Source organism: Anas platyrhynchos, chromosome 9, assembly GCF_047663525.1.
Source record: "Anas platyrhynchos isolate ZD024472 breed Pekin duck chromosome 9, IASCAAS_PekinDuck_T2T, whole genome shotgun sequence".
Classification (NCBI taxonomy): Eukaryota; Metazoa; Chordata; class Aves; order Anseriformes; family Anatidae; genus Anas; species Anas platyrhynchos.
Genome location: NC_092595.1, coordinates 23,874,819 through 23,902,301, shown reverse-complemented (window position 1 = coordinate 23,902,301; position 27,483 = coordinate 23,874,819). Strand labels below are relative to the sequence as shown.

The 27,483-nt window shown below is 38.8% G+C and overlaps 1 protein-coding gene across 2 annotated transcripts; it reads right to left on the bottom strand.

Moving 5' to 3' along the window:
* Positions 1-422: 422 nt before the first annotated feature.
* Positions 423-27,447, bottom strand: GRK7 (G protein-coupled receptor kinase 7). 2 transcript variants are annotated; one of them, XM_027463919.3, is made up of 5 exons: positions 23,362-27,447; positions 22,282-22,830; positions 21,078-21,515; positions 6,015-6,286; positions 423-1,788 (listed from the first exon to the last, which is right to left on the bottom strand). In XM_027463919.3, the coding sequence occupies exons 1-5, from the start codon at positions 23,389-23,391 to the stop codon at positions 1,446-1,448; spliced, it is 1,632 nt and encodes a 543-aa protein (XP_027319720.1). In that variant the 5' UTR covers positions 23,392-27,447; the 3' UTR covers positions 423-1,445. The 2 variants fall into 2 exon arrangements, with proteins under 2 accessions (XP_027319720.1, XP_027319719.1); XM_027463918.3 differs by having other exon boundaries at positions 22,282-27,447.
* Between the last annotated feature and the right edge of the window lie 36 nt (positions 27,448-27,483).

Sequence of the window (27,483 nt, the reverse complement as noted above, 5' to 3'; positions counted from 1 at the left end):
TTTAAAACTAAAGAATTTTTGATTATCGCACCATTTGGGATGAGCTATTAGATTATAAATAATCTCTAAAGCTATGTGTTGCATTATAGATATGATGATTATAGAAGCCAGCATATCTATTGTTACTCCCATTTTAAAACGGATGTGGGAGTTCAATTCCAGTGTCTATGTAAAATAAAACTTTGAGCTCAGGAGAAGGTTTGCTACATGAAAAATAGGAAATGGTATAAACAGCCTCCAGGACTCCAATGATCAGAGCAGTTTCAACTTCTACTTTAGTCAGCAGAAACTATGGCTAGACAGGTGACAGTAAACAGCATACAGAATCACTTTTAAAAGTTGCTACAAAAAACTACCACCTATTTTCTTCTTACCAATCAGTAGGATGCACCTCAAAAGTAATACACTTCAACAGTAGCAAGTATTTGCAAAAATGCTTCTAATTAATTCAATTTAGGTTGTCATAACATTGAAAAATCAAACAGATGCATCAAACTTTGCATGAGAATCAATGAACTACTGTAAGTGTCAACTTGCATGAAAATATTTTGTATTTGTGACTGAATTAATATTATACTAAAATATATTTATTGTAAAAAGCCAGTTACAAATTGCTTTAGTCTATTTACAGTTTAATTTATCACCAAAATACAGAAATACTATCAGGAAACCTGAAAAAGGTTGAAATTGATTGTCAAAAAGAATGCGTATTCATTTATAAATACATTTTCTTTGTACATGGTATTATGACTTAAAACAAAACAATAATAATAATAAACAGATACATTATTCAATTAAATTGGTGCGATCTTATCTTCACTTTGTTAAAATCAGCTTTAAGAAGAGTTTGATCCTGGCAGCCCCATTTCCTAGTGATCTGTAGAGCCTTCTTTTACATTTTATGACAATCAGACCATTCAAAAACTAGCAGAAAGTAAGAAAACAACAGACAGACTGGCTAGGCAATAAGATTCCAAGTTTGACATGGTATATGAGCTCCATTATCTAACTGAGAATATTCCTTGAAAATTAAAAAATTTGTCCTGAAAACTTTACAACAAAGAGAAAACATTAGTAGAAATAACAAGAAAATAGAAAGAAAACCAATAAATGGTTGTATCCAAAATGGAACAGTCAGTCATTTTCAAAAGGGGTTGCCTCTTCACTCTATTATTGCTTTTGGTATTTCAGAATTTCTATCATTCTAAGTGTTTTTAGAGCAATATGGTTCTTCATTTTGGTAAGTCTCCAATAAAACAATAATCTCCCCTTTGCTAAAGCAAAGGAAAATAATATAGTCTATAAAGCTGGTGGTCTACATAGCCTGTCAATGTCATATTACACTGATTGGTTTTTCTTAAACAGATGCACTGAGTTTCTGAAACTGTGTCAGAATATGGAAAGTTCTGAGGTGATTTCTACTCTTTTTGATAATGACCTATTATTTATAACAACAAACAAACTCCTGACTTAGCTTCACCACCATTTGCATAACCCCCAGAATCTACTCTGTTGGGATCATTCAGTTCTTCAAACAGTCCAGTTTCAATAATTTCTTCCTGCCAGGGTATAGGGACAGCACCTGTCGCAAACTTTTTGAAGAACTTCTTATCTTTGTCATCAAACTCAATTCCTCGTACTTCAGAGAAGTCAGCAATGTCTGCAACATCTTTGGCATAGACAACAGATGGATCTGGCACAAATGGAGGGTCAATAAGGTTTGCCTCTAGCCTGTGGAAATTTATTGTTTTGAAGAAGCTATGTTTTCTTGGGTCATCATCTTCATTTCTGCAATAAAGCAAAAGATTGTTAATCACTGCTATGTTTTGCTCTCAGATAGATACAGGTGTCTCTGTGTTGTATATACAAGAGTATTTTAAATTAAGGATATATATTTATATGTAAGTACATATATAGTGCCAAGCAATCCCATTCAGATAGCTCAGGCATATTCAGAGAATGTTGCATTGCACAATATAAGCACATCTGAGAAGCAAAAAACATCCTGATCCCATTATTCATTACTCTGCCTCTCAGGGTAAATTAGTCTGGGCAAGGTGCCATGCAGGAGTCGCAGTGCTGCTTCTGGAAGTGCACCAAGATACCCACATCCAAAGATACACTTTAACCAGAACTAAAGGGATAGAAGGACAGGGAGGGGAAGTGTTGGATTTACTGTTTGACAATGAAAGTCCAGTGGTTGGCTCTATATTAATGAGGTAAGAATATCTAGTAAATGCTAGACTGGCGTACGCTGGGTTAATACATCTAGAGATTGACTCTGAGGAACAATGGTTTGAATAGGAAACTGTGGACAAATGATATTTGTGGTTTTAGCTTAATTCAGAGCAGCTATGCATTTACATCATGTAACTATTCTGCAACGTCCAGTTATGTAGCTCTAATAAACAGTCACAGCTTTAGTGAGTCTGTTCATTCAAGTGAACTACTCCTTATAGATGAGCAAAGGTGTTCATAAATTATGGCATTAACAAAAGTACGTGCACCTTTGTCACAAACATGGTCCTTTCTCAATAGGTTTAAAACTCAAGAATAAAATCTAGAAAAGACTAAAAACATTGTACATATGTACTTTAAGTGCATTTTAAGAAGAACAACTACAGACCTCAGGCAGGACTTTTTCTTTAACAGAAACAGTGAATTCTTTCATTGTATAGAAAGGCTTGTACGATATTCTAAGGATAATCTGAACCCCAAACGTATGCTCATTAAAGCATGGCAAAGGACTGCAGCTTTAGAACTACATCCTGCCTGTAATGCAACTCTAGCAACAAGGCATACAAAGTTTGCATTTAGAATGCTACTTAACAGAGGAAAAGGGAAAACCACTGTATTTTTATTTTTTATACCTATGATTTTTTTTTTCATACTTATGAGTGCACTGGTCTTCAAAATGGCAATGTAAACTCATTTGTATTTTTTTTTTCTACCTCAGCACTCTATAGTTGCTAACATGTTGCTGTTTTCTTTCTCCATTTTCTTACACAATCATATACTTGGTGAAGTGTAAGCACTGATGTCTTTCTAGACGATGTTCTATGAACAAAATGTAATACAGGCCTTTGTTTTTTTTTAATCTTTACAGACGTATAGCAGCACCATATAGAAGTAGTATATCTGCATGTCTGTAGAGAATCTAAGACCAGGTAAACAGAACAGCTTGCCACTACTGCCAGTTCCTTGCTAGCTGTCCTGACATGCCCTGCTTATAACCAGGCACAGCTGAGGTGAAACTACCAGCTGCCTTTTTCAGCTCCCTTGTTAGAAAATCATCATTTTGCCCTTCTGTTGCCCGCTTCCTCTGAGCAAGTCACCATCAACCACAAACAACTGCATGCCACCATGACTGGGACGCTAAATCATAGCCTGAAGAATGACAGATACTGACATCAAGGCACCCTGCACAAGGAAGAAATGACATTTTCAACCCAAAAGAGCTATATGAACATAATTATTCAACTATAGACTAAGCTAAAAGAGACTGTGACCTGTATACATAGATCAAAGTTATACAAATAGCCTTGCAAAATCATCTTCTGGCTTAACTAGCCAGTGATAATACCAAGTACTTGTGCAGCCCTCCAGCCTGTTGAGATCTATTTACATTTGCTGTTAGCTTGAGGTGCATTCGAGTTGCTGCTCAAATTAATTAGTGCCCTGTGACACCAGTGAGTTAGTAGTGCTGACAAGTCGATGGGGAAATGCACTTGCAAAGATTTCACTTTATTTTCCTTTTCGTTTCTGTAACACAAACCAAAAAGCACTACAAGTTGGGGAAGGCTCCAGAATGGACTGCTGTGGTGTTTTTCCTCCTGATGTATTTTCTGACACCACCAGAAACATAAAAAGTTTGAAAACATAAAGCTACAGGAACGCCATCTACTGGAACCAACGGAGGCATCTTCCAACTAGCTGGAGTTGAACTTGAGCCCTTACCGTGTGAATTGCCTGTTTACATGACTTATATAGAAAAAGTAAATGAGCTCATCTCAACTCTTGCCAATTTTGTATCCTCCACAAAAATAGAAAATCACTGTACATGGAGGAAGATGTGAGCTTCAGAGATGCCAATCCCAAAAAAGCTGGAGTGGAGAAAAATGGTTACATTATTTTCCAAGTTAACCAATGACATTAAGTCTTCAATAAAAAAGTGGAGTATTTTAAAAGGTCAGGTGTACAAATTAAAGCTGTCCTTGAGCAGCTTAACTTATGCAACAGGCACTTATGTAGATAACCCAAGGTCTTGTTGTCCTTAGTAGAATTACAGTGCTAATCTTTACATAAGGATGAGCTGTCCTGAATAGTATCTCTCCCTGTTCAAGAGGTACATAAAGGCTTTTCTTCTGTCATGCTCAGGCATGCTATACATCCCATCGTTTTCTTTCTCTAAGTACAACACATAACAGTAAGAATATTTTAAAAGGAAGAAAATCAAAAATAACCTGTGCAACAACTGTTCTGTCTGACAAATGTCTGACAAATGTCTGACATTTCTCCCATTGCTGAGAAATAATGCAACAGTAAGCAGGCCGAATAACTGTAGTTTGGCAAAGGGAATGTGGTTATTGTAAGTGATTAATTTGTTGCTGTTTTTGCTTCACAGTTGTTGAATTAACTTGGCCCAACTTCTCAGAATATCTAAATTTCATTTTCCCCTATTCTGATTTTTTTTTTTTTACTTCACCAAACACTTTAAGACTAAACATCTGCAAAGCATGCTGAGTTGTAAAATAGAATGCTCTGTTCTTGTATAAAATTTATTTTAAATGAGCTTTTAGAACATATTAAAATAACACAAATTTTCTATCAAAAATCCTCTGCATATTATTTCCTGCAGCGTTGCAGAGTTGTTGTTGCTGGGAAAACAACACTAGGATAATGAGAATATGTATATTAATGATATATTATTACATTTCATTAAAGTTAATTCTTTCAGGCAAATGTGTCATTAAAATTTTGCAAAACTGTTCCATGTTGTAATGAAATATAAATTCAAAAGATTATCTATGTATTTTTATTAAGTCCCTGTGTCTATATCACCACTAGGTTGGAAAAGAATCTGATCATATGCTTACATGCACAGATGATTAAAATCTTGGTGTATTCTAAGGACAGTTACTACAATTTTCTTTTTATTCTTTTATTACATTTTGGCTACATTTCTTTTATTTTGTCTCTACTGCAAATGTAGATCTCCAATCTGTCTCATTAGAAATGCACTAAATGATTCATACATATACACACACACGATCACAGAGATCAGAGATATTACAAGTTAAATATTAAAATGCTTAGCTTTCCAATTCTTTTATTATTGAACAGTTACTTGAAATTGCTAAGTCAGGGCCACATCCATCAGTCTTCATCAACCCAAAGCCACTACCGAAATCCCCAAAACCATTTTATTTTATACCAGTGTGTGTCCAATATTCTTTTCTTCCTGGGATGAGTCAGGACGACCAGTAACCTCTACAAGATTTTTTAAAAGCAATTGAGTAAAGAAGATGGTCTCTTCATCAGGAAGCCAATGACACAGCCTTGCAAGCTAGGTATCTGCAGGGCAGAAAATCCATATTGCAGATCTGGATTTCTGCCCACATCATTCCAGTAAGTGATACAGGCTGAGACTCTGCATTCAGTCTGCATTAGCATAGATGTGGGCCTCTACTTGAACATTGTTTAGCTTTAGGAAAGAAATTGGACGAGAAATGGGCTCCTCCCATCTCCCAGATCTGCATTGAACCTAACCCCACAAAACACCAAGAAAAGAACTCCTGTGAGTAGTCTGGGGTGGGAATGGTTGCTGCAGTATTGCAACAACACTCCTTATTTTCATATTCCCTTCAACAACTTCCACCTCTCTTCCTGGAAGTGAAAGAGAAAATTCAATACACTGTAGAAAGTGAAGAGCTAATCTCATTTTGTGTAAAATCGCATTGGTATTATTTGCAGCATTTATCTGGCTCTTTTCAAGTCTGAGAAGTAAGGCATACCTGCTTCCCAAACGATCCTCTGTTTTCTTAGCCAAAAACAGTCGGCAAATATCTTTTGCTTCCTCTGTAAAGCTGGCATTTTCAAATTTCACCTCATCTTCCAGAGTTCTTCTTTTAACCTCATCCTTACCGACCTTTTCTTTGAAATCCTTGAATGGTGTTCGCCCAGCAATCATTTCATAAATACTACATCCCATAGCAAACCAGTCCACAGGATAGCTGTAACTTTCTTCCTTCAGGATTTCTGGAGCCATATAACCATTTGTCCCAGCCTATAGCAAACAAAGAGATTTACTATACAAGATCAATAATGAAATACATACAATTAAACAGACTATTCTATAACTCTTCAAAAATATCAGTAATATGATTGACATAATTTGTATCTAGAAACCGATGTATAACAATGTTTTAGCACATGGACTACTTCTGTCTTTAAACATATTAGCATACGGAAAAACTGTGTTAAATATGCTTTTCAAGGTAAAATGCCTATGCAATTTTTGCCTAAGAGTGGTTTCTTTTTATATTAGTCTTTACCTTTCTGTTTTTCTTTCATATTAACATTCATCCTGCTGAAGAGTGTTGCTACCCTTTTTCTTGTAAACACAGCTAGCAATCATTTTGAAAAGATTGAAAAAGGTCAAAAATCAGACAAGATCTGCCCCCTCCCTGTTCAGTGGTTATAACTCTGCTCCAACAAGGGTTTACTGCCAGTGAGAAAATTCTCGTGGAGCTGGCAGCTGAGCTGAGGTAGGAAGTTCTCACCCGCACTCCCTGCTGGCTTCTGCAAGGAGTTATGACCATCAAGGGCCAAGAAAAACCACTGTATGAAGTAAACCAAAGAAAATCATAATTAGTAAATTACTTACATTTAGGTGAAAGAGCTAGTTTACATGGCTTGACTGGAAAAGGCTCTCTGAATAAAGTATAGAACCAACTGAGCCTTCCCCAAAAGTGGTGACCACTCTTGGAGAGGGGAATTTGTCTGCTTCTTCCCAAGCCTGGGCCTGGCATGTTCCCAGCTGGGGGACAGACTCCAAAGTATTCAAGACAGTTCCTGCTGCCTCTCTAGTAAGCTGATCTACCTGGGAGGAACAAGAGGATGTCAACCTCTCTATATGCTTTCTGCTGCACTGTTACATCACTCGGGATGTGAGATTTCGATCTTCTCATCTGACCCAGTATTTCCTGACACAGCTGATGCAATGCCTGATTCCATATATTTACCAGATTCAGCTAACAGCAATCACTATGTCAGAAGTTACTTGAACTCCTGTCGTATCTGTTTGAAATACTGGGACTAACAAATTAGTAGGATTGCAATTTAAAATGGAAATATGATTCCCCCAAATTTACTCAAGATGGTCATCATTACTGCCACTACAACATGATTAATAAGGGATTCACTCTGAAGCAAAACAGAGTGAGAAAGGGGTAACAAAAACTAGAGTTTATATGGGCAAATTATATTTGAAAAAAAAATAGTTCAACAGCTGAATTTTAGTTTATGAGTCAGGTCTCCCTATACAGTTTATCTCATGCCAGTACATATCACGGCGTATACTCTACTGTAAACAATATGTGCAGGAGATAACATCACAACATCAATTACAACACAAGACTAAACAACACAAAATCAAATCCAGTTAGTTTTTCTGCCTTTTTTGGGTTCTAAGGTAAAATCCACCATTTGGTTGATAAATAAAAGTAAAATGAGAAAAAATAGATATATCGGCCAGGTTGAAAGCAAAAGAAAGGGTTAAAAGTGAACTGACACCTCCCTCAGTAAAGCTACAGAAGTTCAAAGGAACCATATCAGGCATTACAGCAGCTGGTATCTTTCCTCAGGCAATTTATACAGTTTGCACTGGGTTCCACTAAGTTAATAGTGAGAGATACCCTGACAGTATTACATTTTTGTGTGATTACTTTGCCATACAGAACAGAGACAAGTGCTCAAATACAGCCTGCAGAACCCAGATACATCTGGCCTCTAAAGAGCATGAAACCTGGAAGGGAGAGGAGGGGCTGAAAGCAGCAGAGAAATTTTGGTACAAAAGAATGGGCACAGAGCTCATTCTGGTTTAGAGAACAGATACTTCTTAGGCTTCTGGAACATTTTCGGCTTCTTTTTCTGGGAAGCAATAAGAATTCTTAGTTTTACTGAGATGGAGCTGATTTAGGGCACTAATACCTTGAAGAACCGATGAGTCATGTCATTATCAAAATGTGCCCTGACAACAGCACAGTAAGGTCTTTTTGATAAGACATTACTTTGCTGCAATTTAGCATCACCATACGGGAACTGGGTAATTCTAACAGGGAAAAGTCAGAGTGTCATTCTCTGATCATTAACGTGTCTCACGGGAGCTCCTTTCCAGCCTATTTCCTCCACTTGTTTCTTCCATAATTGTTTTTTCTTCAGAAGAAACAGTTGCCAAGTAAGATCTATCTCTTCCATATGCATCTTCCACATAGCCTTCAGTACATCACGCTACACAGAAAACCATGCTTTGACATGGTACTCATAACTCATGAACAGAGAAAACAAGACCGTAAGAACGGACCAAAAAGACTTCATGACAACATAATAGAAAACAGAGATGGATCTACAAAAGCTTTTCAGACTGAAGTAAAAGATGGTGGACGGGTTTAGTGTGTGAATGAGAATTAAACTTTAAAATTCTCAATTAGTAGCACTGAAATCTTTTGAACTGTTATTGAACTGATCCAGCTCAATCTGAGAAAAGTCTAGAAACATATATTGTTCCTGATATGTCAAACCATCCCAAATGAGCTGTTTTTCTCATGAGAATTCATCAATACTTGAACCTAAATTTAAAACAAATCTCTCTCAATCCTGAAGATTCTTATTAATCCCAAGATTAATGATGAAGGAACAGGTTGAGAAACAGGAATCTAATCTAATCTCATAACCCCCGAGACTCAAAAAGCCCACCTAAACGTTATCATTTGATAATAGATACACATTTTACCAGTAGTCAACAGTGATGTGTAAGTGGGAAGAAACATATCAACAAGCAGGGGGAAGAAATAAAATCTCAGCATTTTTTTTTTTTTATCAAAACAGTAATGTGAAGAAAGGAAGAAAAGAGCTTAAATTTTAGTCTTTTACACCTATTTCAACATATGGAGCTTGGCAAAATATTTAATTTGGGGGAAAAAAAAAAAAAGATGATAAAACCATAAGCATTTGAAGATAGAACACAGAAATCAGAAAGAAAATTATTCAACCCCTGGATCTGGAAGAACATGTGTCTTTTCATATGAAGACTTAATTGTATCTTTGAAGAGTTAATGGCATTTGAGGGAAGCTACAACCTCACATCCCTGCACTAATCCTTACTGAAAACAGTATGTTAAAAAATCATACCATCTTTCAAGGAAAAGAATGCCTGTGGCAACATGAAAGAGCCTCAGTGATGCAAGAAAGGTTTATTCAGGCAGGTAAAACAGAAGCATATTCTCAGCTTATTCTTGGCTCTCACTAGGAGCCAAAGAATGTTATATTACCCCAACTTTTCCACAGAGGGCAGGAATTGTGTACCACTGCAAAGGCACACAACTTTTCTAAGTTTAGTCAGTGCCCCATTGTCCATTTCCTGCTTGCTCTACATCTAATACTATCTTTTGTGATGGTAAGCAGAATGCCTTATTTGCACATGCAGTTTGAAATACAAAAATATTAATTACATTTCTGTTAAATAATCTTTAATTTTCTTGCTTTTGAAAACAGGTTAAATTATCTACTTCTCTCTTAATTTTCTTATGCAAAATACAAGTTTTCAACAATCATCTCAAATGTAATGACCAAATGTTGTCCTTGGATACAATAGCAAAGAACTTCTGCTAAGTGGAATTGTTGCTTTGAGTGTGGTTTGACAGGGCAGAGTAGCAATGAATCATCTGAAAGGATACAATGTCTCTTTAGCGAAATGTGATTCTGTACAAAATTTCTAAAGGCCACATAATTATAATCTTTTAATAATACAAGATGTGATCTGGAGAAGCACTAAGTGCACTCAGTTCCCAGCACAGTCAAGGGTCCTTGGCACACAGCTACCCTCAGCAGAGCGCAGTGTGCAAAGTAACTCATGTTCATCAAGCCTGTTCACATCACTGTCCTGAGAAGAGAAAGTACTTTGAACAACATCATTATCTTAGCTTCTCAACAAATACAGCGGAGAAAGACACAGAACCGTCCAGAGTTTTCTTTATCGCAGGAACAGACAAATGGGGAGAAATGGGATTTAGATCCCTCTAGCTTTTCCCACAGATCTCTGCAAAACAAACTCAATTGATATCGCAAACCAAACAGTAAAGCAAATCAGAATGTCTATCCTTTGTTTGCCATGGCACAAGAACTGTTGAACAGAGGAAAAAAAACAAGCTGAGTTTAGCTCTATCAGCTGTTTCCTGGGGCTCGGTCCGTCCTTCCTCCGAGGGGTGCCATTGACTGCTTTGTTCTCTCCTCCAGCTGTTCCTCCACTCCTGCAGCAAGGGCCTGAAGAGACCCTGGAGGAATGCAGTAACAGAGCACAAAAACTTCCCTGCACACAACTGAACAGGCCCTAGATGCAGAGGAGAACAACGGATCTTCCTCTGTCACTCACGTTACCACATTCATTTTTCTCCCGAGAGCCACTGTGAGTAGAAATGGAGCGTAACTTAAATCAGTCACACAGGCCTACAGTTCCACATGTTCACACAGCAACAAGCCAGTTGACCAAATGAGTAGGCAACCGTATTTTAGAAGATAAAGTCAAATCTATTTACCACAAACTGTACCCTTGAAATGACTCACAGAGCAAAGATACCATACCATTAATGCTCAGCAAAGGGAAAGACTTCACTTTGGTTAGAAAGGAAAAGACATTTGGATAAATTGATAGGCTACTGGTTCAGAACACAAAGAGGACTGCCCAGAGTAGCAGGAGAAGGTAACAACACACTATACCTTAGGAGCTCGTGAATCCCACAGGCTTACGCAAAAATTCGCCACTGAAGGTTTTTTCATTTTCACAGAGGGACACCATTTTAACGGGGAAAGCTGTCTGTCTTAGCAAAAAGCCTACAGCTAAAAGCACAAAGGGACAAAAACAGATTTCTGCTATATTAGAAAAAAGGAAACTAAATTTACCTCTGGGATCAAAGTCCCATACTGAAATAGTGAGCATATTCTTCAGTTTAGATCCACACTCTATGGAAACGATAAATGCCTTGAGGAAGGCTAGTCCAGTCACTGGGCAACGACTGGAACTTTGGACTCAAGAGCATCTCCCCATGACTCCCTGTGTGATCACACATAAATATCTTTGCCTCAGATCCCCCTTGGAGAACCCACTCACATGCCTATTTGGTGAAGTGTCATCAGAAGGAACATGCATTTATAGATGTTCTAGCAACCAGACGTTATACATGTAGGGACTGAGCAGACAGGACACGCAGAACACTTGCTACTGACTCATAACTACACAATTAGTACACAAGAATTACCAGGCTTCTTTAGCACTCCTGTAACAGGATTTTACTTTTGATTTTGTGCAATGCTTTGTTTCTTCTTCTGTTTCTCCTGACCATTTTCCATCTGTAATGTGGGAATAATACTGCATTTCAGAGATGCTTATGGTTTTATTTTTTAATGATTGTTGAATATTCTATAAGCAATATTAATAAAAGGAGAACATTTTCCCTCTACTTAGGTCTGTATATATTTTATGAAGCTCTTTAAAATGCATGCTAATATAGTACAATGCGTGGGTGGCTTTCTCAAAACAGCACATAAAAGAGAAGCTCCATGTGCAGAGCCAGCGTGACTGAAGGCACAGGACTGTGTGGCATTGTCCTGTGAGAAGGGTAATGGCGGCCCAACACCGGCACAGCCACCACAGGTTAAGCCAAGCAAACGATGAGGCCTGGACGGTTCCCGTCATGAAACCCACAGGATTTCAACCACCTCGTACTTCAGGATTAAGTCTAAAGTTGAAGGTACTATTCTTACACAGGTAAGTCCAGGAAGACATCTACTGGCTGCATCAGACCAAGGCCCACACAGCCAGTTAACTGTATGCAAACTGGCTAAAGCTGGATGCGTGGGGACAAGTGCAAGAGGATGGCGTGCGCACTGATACCTCTAACATTTTCCTAGCCTCCAGTTTGCACGTCAAGGGCTTAGAGACAGATATGGGTTCTCTCAACAAAGTTCTCTTCCATCAATTGTCCATTCTCCCCTTGAACCTAGATAAATTCTTAGACTCTATACGATCTTTGCCAGAAGAGCCCTGCAGCCCACCTACACTGTGTTAAGAACCACTCTGTCTATTTTGAACCTGCTTGTGGAAGGTACTGCCTTCCACTAGCAGATTTTCAACTTGAACAAGGAGCAAAACTGAGCCTGTAGCTTCCACTTGCATCTTTATCTGTATTCTGTATTCTAGGAGCTGTCTTCTTAAAAAGGTCATTATATGTCTGTTACGTGAAACTATTCACCACAGTAACTGGAGTTGTACATGTGGTCCAATACGAGTAGAAGTACTACATTGCTCACCAACCTGCAGCTTACAGTTTCTGCACAGCTGTCAAATCAACAGCTCAAAGAATTACATCAGCAGCTAAATATTGTATTTCTTATCCAATAGAATACACATTATTGACAACGTTAAATCAATGAGTGACCCATTAGATGATTTACTTAAAGAGAACATTCCAGAAAGCATTTTTTTATGTAACAAATACAAAGGAACTAAACATAATATTTAAACTAAACTAAACGCAATATTTAGCACTTACGTGGCATTTTCATCTTCTAAGAGCTTAATTAACTCTCTACTCAGCTCTAGGAACTTTATAAGGAATCTTATATCTTGCTTTTTCATGGAACATGCTACAGCACGCATTAACCATCAGATGAAACTGCGTGAAGAACAAGATTAAAAGTCATGCAAAGAGCCCCGATGCTGTGTCTTTAAAGGACCCCAGTAACTTTTCTCAGACAGGAAAAATGTTTCTGGCAAGTTGCAGGCCCGGTGCAAGGTAAGTACTTGCTTGGGACACATTGCATTCTTGTCATTTTACGTGACTACAATATCCTTTCAGCCACCTGCAAAACTGCAGGAGGCAGAAAGATCTCACAAAATTATTTTTGCTCCGTTCACACTGAAATGATCGTGGCAGTCATAGTGAATAAGATTTCATTCCGCAAAGTATATGTTTCAGACAGAAAAAACACAAAATACCTGTCATTATGATGCACTTCATCACAACTGTGATTATCAACATTTTGAAGAACAAAGTCCCACTAGTAACTATTTCTGAGCAAACGAAGAGCTGTCTATTTTCAAAGCGCAATGGAATACGTTTTTACAGAACCTTATCAAATAAAAATGCAATGTGATAATGACCAGAGGTTAACTGCGGAATAGCTTGCTTACTTATTTTTGATTTCACAGGTCTGAATTCCTTCTCCCCATTTCTCAACTGTCTTGAAATTAAGCTGCAAGTTTCAGGAACATCTAAATAGATTTCCTTCTGTTTTCCTAAGAAATAGAATCTTATAATAAACAAACATACAGGAGGGCAAAAGGACATTTTGACTAAGATTTTAACCAAAACATGTTTTTCCTATAAAAATATTATGATGTCCTTCAAATATATAAAACACAGCGCAGGAAAACTGTGAGGATGCCTGAAACCTCTGAAGAGATGAATGCACTCTCATGAATACTACAATAATATTTTTATCTTGTTTTATTTTTCACAGTTATTTTTTTCAATATTCAAGCTTTCTGGCTCAACAAAATACTTCATAACTTAAATGCACCAGTTGCTTTGCACAAAACCCATACCCACTAGGGCAGAAATCCCTTCCCAAAATAAATAGCACATATGCACTGACTTCTGGAAAAAAAAAAACCGCATCAACTCCCCAACAACTGAATGTACTGAAGATATGAGGGTACTATACAGAAGAACACTGTCACTTTCCTCACATGCATTCTCAGAAATAAAGTACTATTACTCCTTTGGATAAAGGCAAGAACATTTGACTCACACAAGTGAATTTCAAGTTACACAACGAGAAAAAGTTGTAGGGACTTCAAGAAAAAGCATGCCAGGTCAAACTGTTCAAGCAGAGAAACTTGGCATAAGGGATGGAGATTTCTCATTGTTGTCATATGAGAAAAGAACTAGTTACAGAATCAATTATATGCAATTAGCAAGCTCTTAAATAAATGTTCCTGCTCATATTGGAAAAAAAAAAGCACACCTTAATATCCACCCTACATACATTACAGTTTCTCAGACCAGAGAAAGCTTAGAGGTTTTAAGATGTGCATTAGCAATGATGACCTGCATATAGTAGTCAAGTTAGTACATAACTAAACAAAACATTTCACCTATGCAAAAGCCAACTTTGAAGACTCTCAGTTTCTCCTCGTTGCCTGCTTCAACATGAGAAAAAAGACAATATAAACATACAAAAAGGGAGTAATTTTAAGACACAATCCAGCTAAAGCATGGCATGATCAACACATCAGAAGAGATTCTACAGGCATATTTATATGAAGAGTCATGATGATATTTCCTGAAGTCCTGAATAATTTTATTATCACTGGCAAAGTGTTTGTTGTATGTTTCCAGAGATGTCAGTAAGACCTTTGCCTGAGTAAGTGTGCATATACACACTTCTAGGTAGATTGCAGAGGTACGTGTACATATCATGAAAAAGTCTCCATGATATGTACAAGTCTCCATCTCTTTCTCCAAGATAATCCATGTTTGTTTCATGAAGAAAAAACATTTTAAGCAACTTTCAATTGCCCTCTACTTCGTTTCCAAGATCATTACTGTTCCAACGTACTTTTTTTTCAATTTCTCCATTCTAAAACCAGCTAGCACTTCACAAGTAAAAATCATCACACCTTAGTTAAATCAGGTCTTTAAACACTGTGATTAATACTGTATCAGTGATTCACAACTGCCTATACATGTTCAAGACAATATCATTGCCATTCGTGTGGAGAGCCAGAAGATGTTTCTACTAGCTGTTTTAGCTGTTGAGAAGAGAGGAAAAAAACTAAGGCTAGGTATCCAATAAACTCTTTCAAAACTTTCGTTTTGGTAAGTAGGGCATTTTTATTTATTGCCCTCACAGACAGTTGATATAGAGCACACAAATATTCCCCAAGCAGAGTACATTTTCACAGAATCACAGAATCTCTAGGTTGGAAGAGACCTCAAGATCATCGAGTCCAACCTCTAACCTAACACTAACAGTCCCCACTAAACCATATCCCTAAGTTCTACATCTAAACATCTTTTGAAGACTTCCAGGGATGGTGACTCCACCACCTCCCTGGGCAGCCCGTTCCAGTGCCTAACAACCCTTTCAGTAAAGAAGTTCTTCCTAACATCTAACCTAAAACTCCCCTGGCGTAACTTTAGCCCATTCCCCCTCGTCCTGTCACCAGGCACATGGGAGAACAGGCCAACCCCCACCTCGCTACAGCCTCCTTTAATGTACTTATACAGAGCGATAAGGTCGCCCCTGAGCCTCCTTTTCTCCAGGCTGAACAAGCCCAGCTCCTTCAGCCGCTCCTCGTAGGACTTGTTCTCCAGGCCCCTCACCAGCTTCGTCGCCCTTCTCTGGACCCGCTCAAGCACCTCGATGTCCTTCTTGTAGCGAGGGGCCCAAAACTGAACACAGTACTCGAGGTGTGGCCTCACCAGAGCCGAGTACAGGGGGACGATCACCTCCCTAGCCCTGCTGGTCACAGTGTTTCTGATACAAGCCAGGATGCCGTTGGCCTTCTTGGCCACCTGAGCACATTGCTGGCTCATATTCAGCCGACTGTCCACCATCACTCCCAGGTCCTTCTCTGCCTGGCAGCTCTCCAACCATTCCTCTCCCAGCCTGTAGCTCTGCTTGGGGTTATTGCGCCCCAGGTGCAGGACCCGGCACTTGGCCTTGTTGAATTTCATACAGTTGACCTCAGCCCATCGGTGCAGCCTATCCAGATCCTCCTGCAGAGCCTTCCTACCCTCGAGCAGATCGACACACGCACCTAACTTGGTGTCATCTGCAAACTTACTGAGGGTGCACTCAATGCCCTCGTCCAGACCATTGATGAAGATGTTAAAGAGGACTGGCCCCAGCACCGAGCCCTGGGGGACGCCACTAGTGACTGGCCTCCAACTGGACTTGGCTCCATTTACCACAACTCTTTGGGCCCGGCTATCCAGCCAGTTTCTAACCCAACGAAGCGTGCGCCAGTCCAAGCCAAGAGCACCCAGTTTCTTGAGGAGAATGCTGTGGGAGACGGTGTCAAAAGCCTTGCTGAAGTCAAGGTAGACCACACATTTTGTGACAACACTTACAGGATACTAGAAATACTTGTTCAATTATCTAAATTTAAAATTTTAATCTGCAAAATACTTTTTCTGCAGCATAAACAGACATTACTTTGTAAGAAGACCATATCGAAGTCACCCATCTAGAATTCAAGAAACCATTTAATGCATAAAGAATACAATGTCTGGCTGGCAAACAACACATATATATTAAAGTTTCACTGAAGTTTTTACTGAAAACTTGAAAATGTCTAAAACAGGAACTCACTAACTAGCCTACCACTTGTGCCACATGATAATCTAATCACCTAACAAGATTTACAAAGGGGATTTATGCATCCTGCAGCTGATAGATGGACAGTGTGTATTTATTTATGCAGGAAATGCTAAGAATCTTTGGATGCTTTGAAAGTGGAGCAAATTTACCTTTACTGGCTTGTACACTCATGAGAGGTGTACAAAATTTTCAGAATGCATGGACATACTGTGTTTTTTGAAATCTCTAATGCAGTATGGAAAATGTTGAAATAAATTCACATATTATATACAACTTAACCCTGCATAAGGAACAATAAAAGTCATCACATGATCTTTCTACTTATTAATAGATAGCAAATAACAAAGACAGAAAAAGACAAGGACAACAGAAAACTGTTGCTTTGTTTCACTAATGACAATGGAGAGGCATTTTCATACCAGCTTAGTTACAGTCAAACACATGAACATTTTCTAAGCAGGTACCTAAGATCAGATGTCTACTCCAAATTTAGAAAGATACATAAATCATCTGATTTAAAACCATGTAATCATCAAGGCATTTCAGGGGGTTCTGCAAAGCCTCCATGAAAAATATAGTAAATTACAAGCAAGTACATTTGATCTTATCTGACTTGCATACAGTACTGAACTTTCTGCTTCTCTTTAAAAAAAGAAAATGTAAAGGAGAATAATTCATGAAGAATTACAGAATGCTGCTGTTATAAATCAACTTGGATTGGTTGAGTCTCAATTTCAGAGAACCATCTGTATATTCATTTAGTGAGACATCTATAACAAACTAAATAGAAGGAAGTTTATGAGACACCTAGAAAGAAGAACAGGATTATTTCAAATGTAGGTACTTAAGATTTCTAAAAATATTCTCTGGGTACTTAACTACAGTGGACTCAATTGAAGCCAGGTGCTCAGATCTTTGTAAAACCCCAGGTGACTTCTTCAAGTAGATAAAAATATACTGACAAAAATCTCAGGTTTTTGCTGATTCAGGTTAGAAAAGTATTAAAAAGACTTTTATTTTTCCCCAACTTAACTTTGTAAAAGAGAAGACTATTCAGAAATGAAGATAAGAAAATTTAGTTACTAGAAAACTTAGTTTTCTCATTTATATCTTTGAATAAATTATAAATAAAACCCACACAAGGTATTTACCCAAATAAATGCACCTGGTTAATGTTGCATTTATAACACATTTTATTATGATAAAAACTTCTACAGGCAGCATACAAAGAGCATAGGTCACTAACTATTTTTCAGAATAATCAAGGAAGAAGAAAATTAAATCATGTGATCATTTACTTGGCTCCTGCTGATACATTAAAGGTATGCAAGTCTTCTGTTGCTTATTTACAAGAAAGATTCAGTTAAGGACTCAAGAACTAGAAATATGAAAAGATTAGCACACAGGAAGAAAAACCTTAGTTACTGGGGGAGAAAGGTTTGTAGACACCTGCTGAAAAACATTAGTTATTTTAATTTAGTTTTAGCATCTATTTAGCTCTCACCTGCAAAAAACAGGAATTTTTCAATTTTTTTAAAAGGCATCATTCTGCTTCTTCATTCAACTGTCTGAGACTAGAGCAGGATATCCATACTCAGAATGAATATAATCTCTTAACAAAAGTAGTTTTATTGAGTATAAGGGTGTCTTGCATTGCAGAAATCTGTTCAGTGGGAGTAAGCTATTAAAATATGATTCAGAAAGCACATTACCTTTTTTTTCCCCCCCCCGGAACAGTACTTCACCAAAACAAGTTGATGCTACTGAAACTTCTAAGATTAAAAGTAAGAAATAAAAAGATAAAACAACTCAAGCTCACAAGATTTCATTAGACAGAAGAACACCAACTTATTTAATATATCGCCTTACAGAAAGACTGCAACAGATGCTTTTTTTTAAAATTCTACTTTCTACTTAACAAGTAATCATAAAACATCATTAAGATGTATTAAGGTAGGCTAAGTTAAATTTATCTAAACAGATGAAAACATATGACCATCAGCCATACTAGACTGCTAAGCCATGGTTTTGTCTTGCACAGGTGATATTAGTTAACTAATTTGAGGCAACAGAATGACTTATGAATATGGTTAAAGCAGAGTCAGATTTCATTCTCCTAGTGCAATAGAACAGAATTTTAAGCATGATATCTAAAAAAAAAAATCTTGTAAAAGAGGGTTACGAGGCTTTAAAGTCAGAATTGCTTTTAAGTGCTGGAGGTATGAATGAAGTTCAGGGTATTACAACTGCCCATCAAAACTGAAGATACTTGGCAAATGGATAAATAAATCTATATTAAAACTGTTTATATCGTATATCAGGAGCATTTTCTTTATAATTACTGACTGAAATATGTTAGCCTTAAATTGTCATGTCAGACTATCATCCAAAGTCTGGAATCAGCTTTGATGGTAAGGCACTTCAGTCACATATACAGTAAAATACAGATTTGGTCTGGGGAAATAGATCTTTGCCTTTAGCTTCTAAAACTGCCCTTATAAAACAGAATCCACAAAATGGTACAACTGATTATATTTCATAAATCTGTCTTAGATCCATAAATCTTTCTGTGTTAAAATATAGGCCTGTGCAAGTATCTTCTCTTAAGCTTTTTAACTGAGAATTTTATAGTCATATGCAAAAAACTTGCTACGATATAAAATTTCTGGCAATTTTAAGTCAGAATGTAACTGTGATTAGTATACAAAAGTTAATTTAACATCACCATTTTTATTACATGAATCAAATGTAAAGTTCTTTTTATTGTTTCTTACATACATTACTAAAAATATTAGTAATATCTAGCTCATATTTTAGTAGCAGTTTTCATAATTATTCAACTCCCTTATAATCATAACACAAAATGAAAAATAACATCATAATAGTCTTTCTCCTATTTCAAGTTCCCATATGAAGAAAATAAAACTGCATTTAACAGAAATTCCTTATAAAATACTACAATCACTGCTGTTTATACTCCAATAAAAGCACCCGTATAAGGGTGAATACTGCTATTAAAACAGAGATCAGAAGTGGAAGAAAAATCGTTACAGCAACTTAATGACATTATCATTGAAAGCAAGGAGGAACAGCTACCTTGCCCGCTATTGCTTTTGAGATTCTACAGTAATAAATAGAAGACGTTATACATTTCTCAATACCCTCTTTCATTTTTTTATTTTACCTAATGCCACATATCTGCTAGTGACAAAAACTGCCCTTGGACAGAATTGTTTTTCCAGTCATAATAAATGCATGCATCTGTTACTTGCAAAACATAATAAGGTTTATAGATTATATATACTTTGGGCTCACTGATCAAAATGCTAACTTCACAAACAAAACAACATTCCCATTTCACATAATTTCTATTTTAAAATCTGCCTTAGCTATCAGAGAAACTGTATTTTCAGCTCTGAAACAATGCAGTCTCATTTTTAAATCTATGATATAAAACACCAGTTTCTGTATTTTCTATTACTAAGAACTAAAAACAATCATAACGTGTTTTTTTTTTTAATGGTCAGTAGAAAATATACTCTTCAGAGTACAAATTACTGTATTAAATGACAACATCAAAAGATATGTGTACCTCAAGCATGATAAAAATTTTATTAGCATCTCTCATCTAATGATTTTTTACAGAAGTTTAAAGACTCAGGAAGTATGATGTTAGACCAGACTATAGCACTGTTTCCATTTCTTCACATTCTAGTCTATTTCAAACACTTTGGGACAAAAATGATTTTTTCATAATTAAGGGACATGAATACAGTTTTCTTGTGTAAATCTCATGACATTATTATAGAACTGGATTGAGATGGCCATAGGCACAGATGAGGTGCGGCACAGAAATTCACACAGCAAAAAACAGTTATCTTTCTCTTTCTTCCTACACATACACACACGCATGCACATTTTCAAACACTTATCAAGTCTGCTTATTTTTCAGGAATTAATCTGTAGGAGGAGGAAGGTTCATGATTATTTGTTGCGCAGCATGATTGAACGCCCACAATACAATCGGTGCCGTCACCTAAGAGAAATCTGGAAGAACTAATGTTCTTCTAAGAACAAAAACTGAAAACAGGAGGAGTCATATCTTTAATTGCTGCTCATTATACAAACAATTCATTGGCTAAATCATAGGCTACACACTATTACTCAATCTTGTGAGAAACAATAGACAAACTTGATTCTTCTGATTTTGTGTAAGAGAAATTGCTTTACTAATATAGCGACCAGAGACTTAATTAACCAAATCTTCTTACCACCTGTCTCTTAGAATGAAATGACCACGTAAGGTCTTTAGCAAAGAACAAATCCTGAGGAATTAAGTCTTGGACTCATAATACATTAGAAATAGAACAGCTTCCTTTCCCACTTCCCATGTGCAATAAATTTCTACTCACCCTCTGAGTGATGGTTTTTCCCTCTTTTACTTGCACTGCCAATCCAAGGTCAGAGAGTCTGCAGTTACCGTTATCATCCAGAAGGACGTTTTCTGGCTTCATGTCCCGGTATATGATCTTGATGGAATGGAGATGCAGAATCCCACAGGTGATTTGAGCTGAGTAATAGATTACCCTGTTCATTTCTAAACCCCTTTCTCCCACGTTGTAGATGTGGTATTTCAGATCCCCTCCATTCATGAGGCTCATGACAAGACACAGATGGCTTTTGCTCTCATAGGCATAAGCTAATGTGACTATAAAAGGGCTGTTGACCTTCTCCAGGATTTCCTTCTCCAGTAGTGCCATCTTCTCTCCACCTTTTTTTTTCAACCTTTTCTTATCCAGTTTCTTGCAGGCATACATCTTGCCAGTATTTTTCACCTGGATGGCACAAACCTAGAAAAGCAAGATGCAAAAGGAAAGGTAAGGAAGCAATTTTACACATACAGATGGAATATCAAGGGCAGTAATAGGGAGGAACTGGGGAAACACAGATGCCTATTAGTAGCTGCTAATGGTAACTTGCATGGCAGAGTATATTAGGAGAGAAAAGAAGGAATAAACAAGCACAGAATCAGTTCTATTCGGAACTAGTGTGTGGTGGGCCTTGTGCAAAGATCCTGAGAACTCCAACAGTAGACCTGTATAATTAACTAACACAAAGCAGGACCCATTCTCTGATCATAAGTGGCATATACAGCTTGTGTCTGCATAGCTAAACTCTCTTCCTTCTGAAAAAAGGTAACCTCATTCATCCTTTTTTGGGAACAGATCTTGATCTGTGCTATTCTCTAAACTGTGCCTAAAAGTTATCTGGGAGTATGTGAGCTAGCACAGGCCAAAATGGTGCCCAGGAACATACTAATGATTAGCTACATAGATGGCCATGCAAGCTTTTCTATAGAAGAAGCCCACTTCTTTACTAGTATAGACACAGACCATAAAAGTTTAGGGTAATTCTTCACTATCAGGTATCTTGAGTCAATCTAACAGTACAGATAACAACCTGAGTTTAATTTCTGGGAAATGGACACTCTGAATGACCAAGTTTTGCAAAATGTTAGGCAATTTCTTAATTTATCACCAAGTTTCTCTGTGCAAACCCACCTGCTGGTCTTGAAAGGGGAGGGGTGACCCACACTTGTAAAGGTACAGCTCTTACCTCTCCGAAGCCACCTTTGCCCAGCACTCGGAACTCATAGAAGTATTTATCAGTTACTGGCTGCTTCTCAAAAACTTTCCATTGGAGGAATTTGTCATAGAAGGGGCTGCTCTGGAAGTCCTGAAAGGGCTTGCCTTGAAGGAAGAGTTTGGTTTCCTCCTTGGCCAGCTGGACAACATTCTCATAGTCTTTCTCAGTGGCCGCCTGGCATTTGCTGACCAAATCAGAGCTCATGAAAGACAGATAGTTTTTTGCGCCTGTCTTAAGAAAGTTGGTGATCATGTTCTCCATGGTACTGCTCTTGACATTGTCCTCTGCCAACTCCCAGCTTGACACCTCATCCAGGAAGTCCCTTGCTACCAAATGTTCCGGCACCGTCTCTAAGAAGTCTCTGAAGAATCTCTTGCCGATGGGCTGCTGCTCACAGATGCTCTCGTAATCAGCAGCAATGGACTGCCTAACCTCCCCGCACTGATCAACCCTGGGCAGCGAGAGGCTCTTACGTCTCTTTTGCATCTCCTTGGTGTCTCCATCTCCACTCTTCCTGGCCTGCAGATAGGCTGTGTTGGCAATCAGGTTGTCAAGCCCCCCCATGTCACACATCTTGGCAAGCTCTTGGGGTGGCAGAGCCTGGTTAGAGAAAATGAGGAACTGGCCCAAGTGCTGTGCTGGTGCTGCCCTGTACCTCTCCCTGCCAGTGGTGTGTGGGGCTTCTGAAACACACCGCAGAGACTAACTGCTTTTGCATTAAATACCTCTCAAGGATTTTCACTAAGTACCTTTGGGTACATGCACCATTTGTGGAAAGTGACTGGTAAGAGGTTTCTCTGTAAGGAGCTTTGAGTTTGCTATCTATAGCTGAGGGATGACACCCTAGGCAAACCTTCTCACTGGCGGCACCGAACAAATGCAGTTTGGTTGGTGTTTCATGAATGAGCCCAGACACCCTTTAAATGTACCATTATCCCCTCTGTACACACTGTCACTGGCTGCTGAGAACATGCAAGATTTCTGTCTGCACCACAAGCACTCGCCAGTCCCAGTGGCACGCTGCTCACAGGTAAGAGAACAGCTTCTTACCTCCCTTGCTCTTGACATGGTGAACACCATCAGTCACTGAGCTTTTAATTTTCACACTACTCAGTGCTTTGAGCATCCACACTTCCAAACTCAAGTTATACTCAACAGCAGTGATTCTGAGCTCCACAGATACTTCATGCAAACCTTGATGCCTCACGCAGCTCCATCTGAAGGAACAGAAAGCGGATTACACGCAGAGGCTAAGAACTGCTGCTGCTCTAAAAATAATGATCCCTACATATGAAACAGCACAGAGCTCTGACCTTAGCTCCAGCCCACAGGAAGAGGAAAAACACATTTCAAATGACTGGCCAAATCTTGCCAAGATACTTCCATACCATACTGTGGCCTCTCTTCTTTTTACCTGCCGAGTTGGTATTATGGCCATCAGTGGCAGGATGACAAGGTGGCAACGGTGTATGGCTGAGGTAGCATCAACAAGAGGAAAAAGCCGATTATAATCAAGTGAAGCCAAAATCCACCTGACTTCACTCAGTGAGCTGCCTACTAGGAAGTCTGAGCCCCGTTTTTTCAAAGTAATAAATATCCTATGCAGCACTCACTAGACTAAGCACTCGCCCGCTGTGGAGTCATGTGGTTTGGCTTCTAAAAACTGTCTTCTTATTTAAGTAAGATATTATGGGAAAGGTAAAGCAGCTCCATGATTTCTCCAGCAGCAATCGGGTCAAGCTATGCAAGGACGGCTTCCTTTTTTTTTTTTTTTCCGCTCTTAACCAAAACAAGCAGAAGTGCTGAATCACAAACACTACACATTAGGAGTAACAATGGGCACTTCTCAGACTCCTTAATGTTAGTGATAAGACCTTCTTGGCTCCTTTTTGTCACTCTACTAGTACAAAATATTTTGCTTTTATATGCTTAATCCTGTCTGCATTGAATCCATGTGACATCTGCCTTATGGTTATATTCTACCAAATGTGTGAGAGCTTTTCTAGCGATGACTGACAGGCCCATCCATTGCAAACCATGCGTGAGAAGGTGGTGTGCTCTAAAGCAGAACGCCTGATAGCCTTGCTTGCTACAGCAGTCTCTAATTCGGCCAGGTGAACGCGAGCATGGGGCACAAGAAGGTTACATAAACAGCTGAACGATGCAGCCAGCAGAGGAAGGAAGACTGCAGAAATGTCAAAGGAAGAAGTGTCAGTAGTTCTGAAAATGGTGTCCTCAGCAACATATTCCCATAACAGCCTCAAAACAAAAAAGGAGCAGAGGCCCTAAGCTCAGGCCCTAACATTCAGCAGCATCTTTTCCACATTTAGCGAAATGCCATCATAGCTCAGATTCCAAGTAGCAGTACGAAGGGCTGGTGACTGGGGCCTAAGGGGGAACTCAAGCCTATACCAGCTAGTGATAGAGACTTATCTAAGCAAGTCAAGAAATTACTCAGTGTTTACGGTACCTGCATAAGAATGGCACATTCACAGCTTCAAAAACCATTCTGCTCTGTTCATTAGAATCGTTCATGATTTCTACAGAACATAACACTTTCTGTAAAACAAGGTAACTTCCTAAAAAAGCTAAGTGAGACAATATGACCTTTGGACACATACTCATTACTCCAGCCACTTCTGAGAAACAACCCTAGCTAGATTTGCTGAATGATCTAAATCTGCTCGGCATGCATTAAACAGCAGAAAAAAGTAGATCGGCATTAATCTATGAGTTGATAATGGCTATTGAAGTTAGTGTCACCTAACTCATAAAATAGCATGCTTAGATAAGAGGCAAAACTGATTTACTTTCTATGTACAAAAGATGAAGAAATTCAGGACTAAAAAGGGTTACTTATTAAGAACTGTGCTAATGGAACACCAGGCAGGGGTAGGATTTCGAGCAGAAGAGAAATTCATCTTGCATAGGCATCTGTCTGGTGCAAAGCTCACAGCAAAACTGAGACCTAAGCTAATCTCTAAATTGCAAAGAAAATACGTGAAGACTTGAAATTAATTCCCCTGTATTCTAGGTGAACCTCTACTTACTACTCTACAAGATATTCTATAATCTATTTCTCACGTGTTCGCTCTCAGCTGAGCTGCTTGCCTGTACATAGGTAGTTACAGATTAATGAAGCCAGAGACACTGAATTTGTTATCCAATGCTTAGAGCATCCAGATCGGATATGACACGTACAAATTCCTGATACTGCATATAAATATTTTTCTCAAAACTAAAATATGTGTCCTATAAAGTATTATCTATCCAAATGATTTAGAAGAACAAGACAAAATGAAAGTATTCTGAGCAGCTGACTGAAACTCACAAGAGCATCTGCAAACTGAATTTTAGAAACTTCTGTTAGTCCTGAAGAGCTTATACAAAACCTACTTAGAAATCAAAATACGTTACAATAAAACTGCATCTACAAAACAATGAATTCACATTAACAGCACAGGTCAAAGTAACTCAAATGGATCAAGAGCAGCCCTGAGGAGAAGAACCTAGGGGTGGTGGTTGACCAGAAGCTGGACACGAGCTGGCAATGTGCGCTTGCAGCCCAGCAAGCTGCCCATAGCCTGGGCTGCACCAAAAGCAGTGCGGGCAGCAGGCCAGGGGATGGGATTGTTCCTCTCTCTCGTGAGACCCCCCCAGGGGCCCTGCTCCCAGCTCTGGGCCCCAGCACAAGGACATGGAGCTACTGGAGCCAGTCCAGGGGAGGGCTGCAAGGATGCTCAGGGGCTGCAGCCCCTCTGCTATGGAGCCAGGCTGAGGGAGTTGGGGTTGTTCAGCCTGGAGAAGAGAAGGCTCCGGGGAGCCCTTACAGCGGCCTGCCAGTGCCTAAAGGGGGCCATCGGGAAAGCTGGGGAGGGACTGTCTGTGAGGGAGTGATGGGACTAGGAGTAACAGCTGTAAACTGAAAAGGGACATACCTAGATTAGGCATTAGGAAGAAATTCTTTACTCTGAGGGTGGTGAGGCCCTGGCCCGGGCTGCCCAGAGCAGCTGTTGCTGCCCCATCCCTGGCAGTGCCCAAGGCCTGGATGGGATTTGGGCAGCCTGGGCTGGTGGGGGTTGTAACGGGTGGGCTTTGGGGTCCCTTCCAACCCAAAGCATTCTGTGATTCTGTGCCATATTGAGAGCCACAAAGAAAATGAAGTTGCCACCCTGTGTGCTCTTCTCAGTGATAACAACTCAATGAATAAGCGTTTACAATTATTTTCTTTAAGATTAGTAAGTTTAAAAAAATGTTGTATGCTGGTTTTACGTGTATTTATGCAAAGGCAGGAAACAGGATGACTACACCTGAACTGCATGATGATAATGATCTTTCTAATACCACATTGCATAATCAATGATGTACATTAAACTATCTTAATAAGGCAGTTTATATTCATCTGCATTTAACTGAAAAGCAAGAGAGTAGAGGAGATGGGATCCAGTCGCAGCCTTCCCATACTAAACAAACACCACTAACTAGTAGTTATAGAGAAGTCGGAGGTACTTTCTTTAGAGGGATGCATGGTGGCAGCATGACAGGCAATGAGCACCAGCTGCTTCAGGGACAGATTAATCTGGATATAAGGACGATTTGCTGTGAGAAGAACTAAACACTGGAATAGTTTGCCAAGAAACTGTGGAAAAACAACAAGATGTATCTTGTCAGGGCCCTGGACAGCCCAGTCTAAGGCCTAGCCTTCAGCAGCAGATAAACGACCTGGTCTCCAGGGGCCCATTGCAACCTACACTTGGTAGGGATTCAAATCTGTTTCAAAGATTTCTCTGGTTGTGCTTTATTTTTTTAGACTCTGAAAACTTCTCTGAACTTACCCAGATAGAAGAAAAAAATGCACAAATACCAGCTGCTTCAATTTCAACATAGCTTTCCTAGCATCTCATTTGCGTTAACACCTGTTTGAATCCACATGCAGGAAGATTCTTCTTCAGCTATCATTCTCAGCTCTTATTGACATCCATGTGACACGTGAACTGACAACAGGGTGAAAAATACTTTGGTACTTTCCATATTGTCCCATAAACCCAAACAAAATGAAGGAAAAAGCCATCTGGTGGGAAGAGAGAATTAAGAGGCTTTAGAGAATGGAACCTGGGACCAAATTCTGGAAGAGAAAATGGGTGGTAAAGTAGTTTAACTTCTTAGTTTAAC

Bases quoted from the DNA above. Each gene is read 5' to 3' on its own strand.
- GRK7 (XM_027463918.3), bottom strand. From the start codon at position 22,884: ATGTGTGACATGGGGGGGCTTGACAACCTGATTGCCAACACAGCCTAT. The intron at 6,287-21,077 runs GTGAGTAGAAAT...TGTTTGCTATAG, and splicing joins GAAAAACCATCACTCAGAGG to GCTGGGACAAATGGTTATAT. The intron at 1,789-6,014 runs GTATGCCTTACT...GCTTTATTGCAG, and splicing joins GAGGATCGTTTGGGAAGCAG to AAATGAAGATGATGACCCAA.